The sequence below is a fragment of the Arachis ipaensis genome, chromosome B04 (assembly GCF_000816755.2).
Source record: "Arachis ipaensis cultivar K30076 chromosome B04, Araip1.1, whole genome shotgun sequence".
NCBI lineage: Eukaryota > Viridiplantae > Streptophyta > Magnoliopsida > Fabales > Fabaceae > Arachis > Arachis ipaensis.
Window position 1 is genome coordinate 168,749 of NC_029788.2, and position 2,676 is coordinate 171,424.

The window sequence follows — 2,676 nt, forward strand, 5'->3', positions numbered from 1 at the left end:
CAAGAAACCTACACAGAACCTCATCAAAACTTTTTTTGCACATCAATATAAAATCAATAGCCATATGCACACACAAGAATACATCTTAGCAACACTCACTCCTCTATATCAAATCAGATTCCTGAGTCCCAATAAGGAAGAATTCTTGCTCAATATATATGCATGAGAAATGTGAGGACATAAATTAACCCTCAACTTAAGAGCAGAAAGACAATCCAAAATACAAATGAACCAGTGTTGAAAAAAGATACCTGTTGAAGCAATAGCCAAATTGGTTAGAAGCCAAATCCCCTACGGCACCAGAGGGATTTGTACACCTATCAGGATTCAAATTTTCCTGCCGATCCGTTAACAGATCCATGGGGGAAGATTGAGGTGAAATATAAGGCACACGCTGGTAAGGTCCAGTTGAGTAAGGAGTTGAGCCAACAGTGCTACTGCTACTATGACAGGTGGAACTGGACTTAGTGCTGACCAAGCTTGTCGCAGATGGGGACGGGCTGAGACAAGGGGTGACCGGAGTGACATTATCAACCGTTGCTAAACCCTGCTCCCATTGTTTAAAGCAATAATTACATACCCTAATCCTATCCCAATCTTCGCGGCCACTTTTTGACTCATCCGACAGTGCAGGAACAGAATTAGCAGTGCACTTTGCACAGAAAACTCGGCCACATATTCTACAATGATGCCTGCGGTTGAATATAGTAAATTGTGAATCACATTCATAGCATACCCTACAACTCTGATCGGGCATCCAGAAGTCCCTCGACACATTTGGTGGTTCAGCCCTTCGAGGGATCCAAGACCTAACTACGTCAACAAGATCAGATATTTTCTTGTCAGGGGTACCCATCGACTGTGATTCCGCCTGAGCCAACTCATTGAGTCCCTCATTAGCCAGTCTTGTAAATATTCCATGTACCTCGGCCCATGATGCTAGAGAGAAACATGTGCATATAAACAAAAACACAAGTTCTTCAGAAACTGAAATGGAAGGAAAACAAAACAACCACCTTACATTAATTATTAATATGCACCAAATCATGAATTGTAAAAAGCAGAATATAACCAACTGATAGCCAGATATTCCATAATTAGATACTACTTAGAGGAAAAGCGATTTATTCAGAGATGGCAATCAAGTCAAAACAAAAGCAATATATACATGAACACCACTGATAACGCTGCAACGTGCTAAAATTCAACGCTAGATCAGAGAACAATTGAATAATAGTAATAAACACATAACGGTTTTGATCAGTTCGGTAAATTGTTGCAGCAATAGCATCCATAAAGATCAACAATCAATCCCCCAATTCCCAATTCCCGCAATTCCTCAGTTCACTAAACCCAAAACCTTAACATCACTTAAAAAACAAATTGCAACACTGAAATCTGCATCTTCTCAATTCATCATTAAGATGAACAAATAGTAAGTAATTACCATATAGACTGGTTCAGAAGTTCAGATTCAGTTCTGGAGCAAAGGGAAGAGGCCAATAGTGGCTACCACCGCCATAGAAAACAAAAACCCACGAATTGTATTTCAGTTCAAGCGATCAAAGTTCACTTCAATGCCTGAATTTTCAGCTCAACGACAAAGCAAATTAAACAAGAAACGGTAACCTGATGCAGAAAACAGTAAACAACTCAAGCAAACAAGCACAGAATAATAATCATCATCATCATCATTGAAGTTAGTCCTCAAAAATTTCCAACCCCTTCACCAACTCACAAAGCAATCAACCATGGAACATGCATGTAAAAAGCACAACTTTTTGCTTCGGGAAACTGAAAACCTCGGAAAAACAGTGACTTCTTCGGTTCGGAAACTGCAATCAGATCTCACACCTTCCTTCTCCTGAAAACCCCCGAGACTAATAATTTCAAGTAATGAAATATAGTAAAATAAGAAAACTTTTTTTTTTGAATAATTTTTTTTGGTGACTTTTTTTTTTAATAAATTATTAAACTAATTTAATTAAATTTATTTACAAAATAATTTGGTCATATAGGATTTTGTTGGTTTTATTACTTTTTCTTTTCTTGTTCTAATTTTTCAGTTAATTTTTTACGTTTCGAAATGTTTTATTTTGTGAAGAAATGTCAACCAAAAGCTACAGTTACACGTAGCTACTCTTTAGGATTTTGTTATTAATTATCATCTTCTTTTCTCCTTTAGTCACGATTATTATTTGTTTATTCACGAGAATTTTAACCTACTTTCATTAATATGGCACGTCATCTATATTATCACTTCAAGTAGTTTTATTTTATTCTTTCAAGTAGAAATTTTGAAATGATAAATTCAGAGAGATTGATTCTTTACCCATTCCATACAATGATAGTACTACGTCCTATTACAAGTTAAGAGAATATAATGAAGTGTAAAATTTATAATTCAATTAAATATTTGAATTTGCAAAAAGTTTTAAGATAATATTAGTGGAATATGCATGAATATAAGACTAGTTAAAATAACAAGTTCTTCAATCTCGTAAATAATATTGGTAGTTCAAATTTTAGGTGTCGGGGAAGTTTGTATGCATGCATATAGATAGGTATAAAAGATTTAGTTGTTATATAAAGATATATGAATGTTTAGTAGTAGTATTAATGTTTAGTATAATTTTAAAAATTAAATTATAGTTTTTTAAAAAATTATTTAAGAAT

At 34.6% G+C, this 2,676-nt stretch overlaps 1 protein-coding gene across 5 annotated transcripts in view; it reads right to left on the bottom strand.

The window, feature by feature from the left end:
- The window catches only part of LOC107638426 (1-phosphatidylinositol-3-phosphate 5-kinase FAB1B), a 10,399-nt gene extending 8,445 nt beyond the window's left edge, over positions 1–1,954 (bottom strand). Inside the window, exons 1-3 of one of the 5 annotated variants that reach the window (XM_021120267.1) lie at positions 1,739–1,954; positions 1,448–1,629; positions 252–987 (exon numbers count right to left, since the gene is read on the bottom strand). In XM_021120267.1, the coding sequence (XP_020975926.1) occupies positions 252–856 (605 nt within the window). In that variant the 5' untranslated portion in view covers positions 857–987; positions 1,448–1,629; positions 1,739–1,954. The remainder of the gene's footprint in view (positions 1–251; positions 988–1,447; positions 1,630–1,738) is intronic. The other 4 variants (XM_016341684.2, XM_016341682.2, XM_016341686.2 and 1 more) reach the window with 4 other exon arrangements.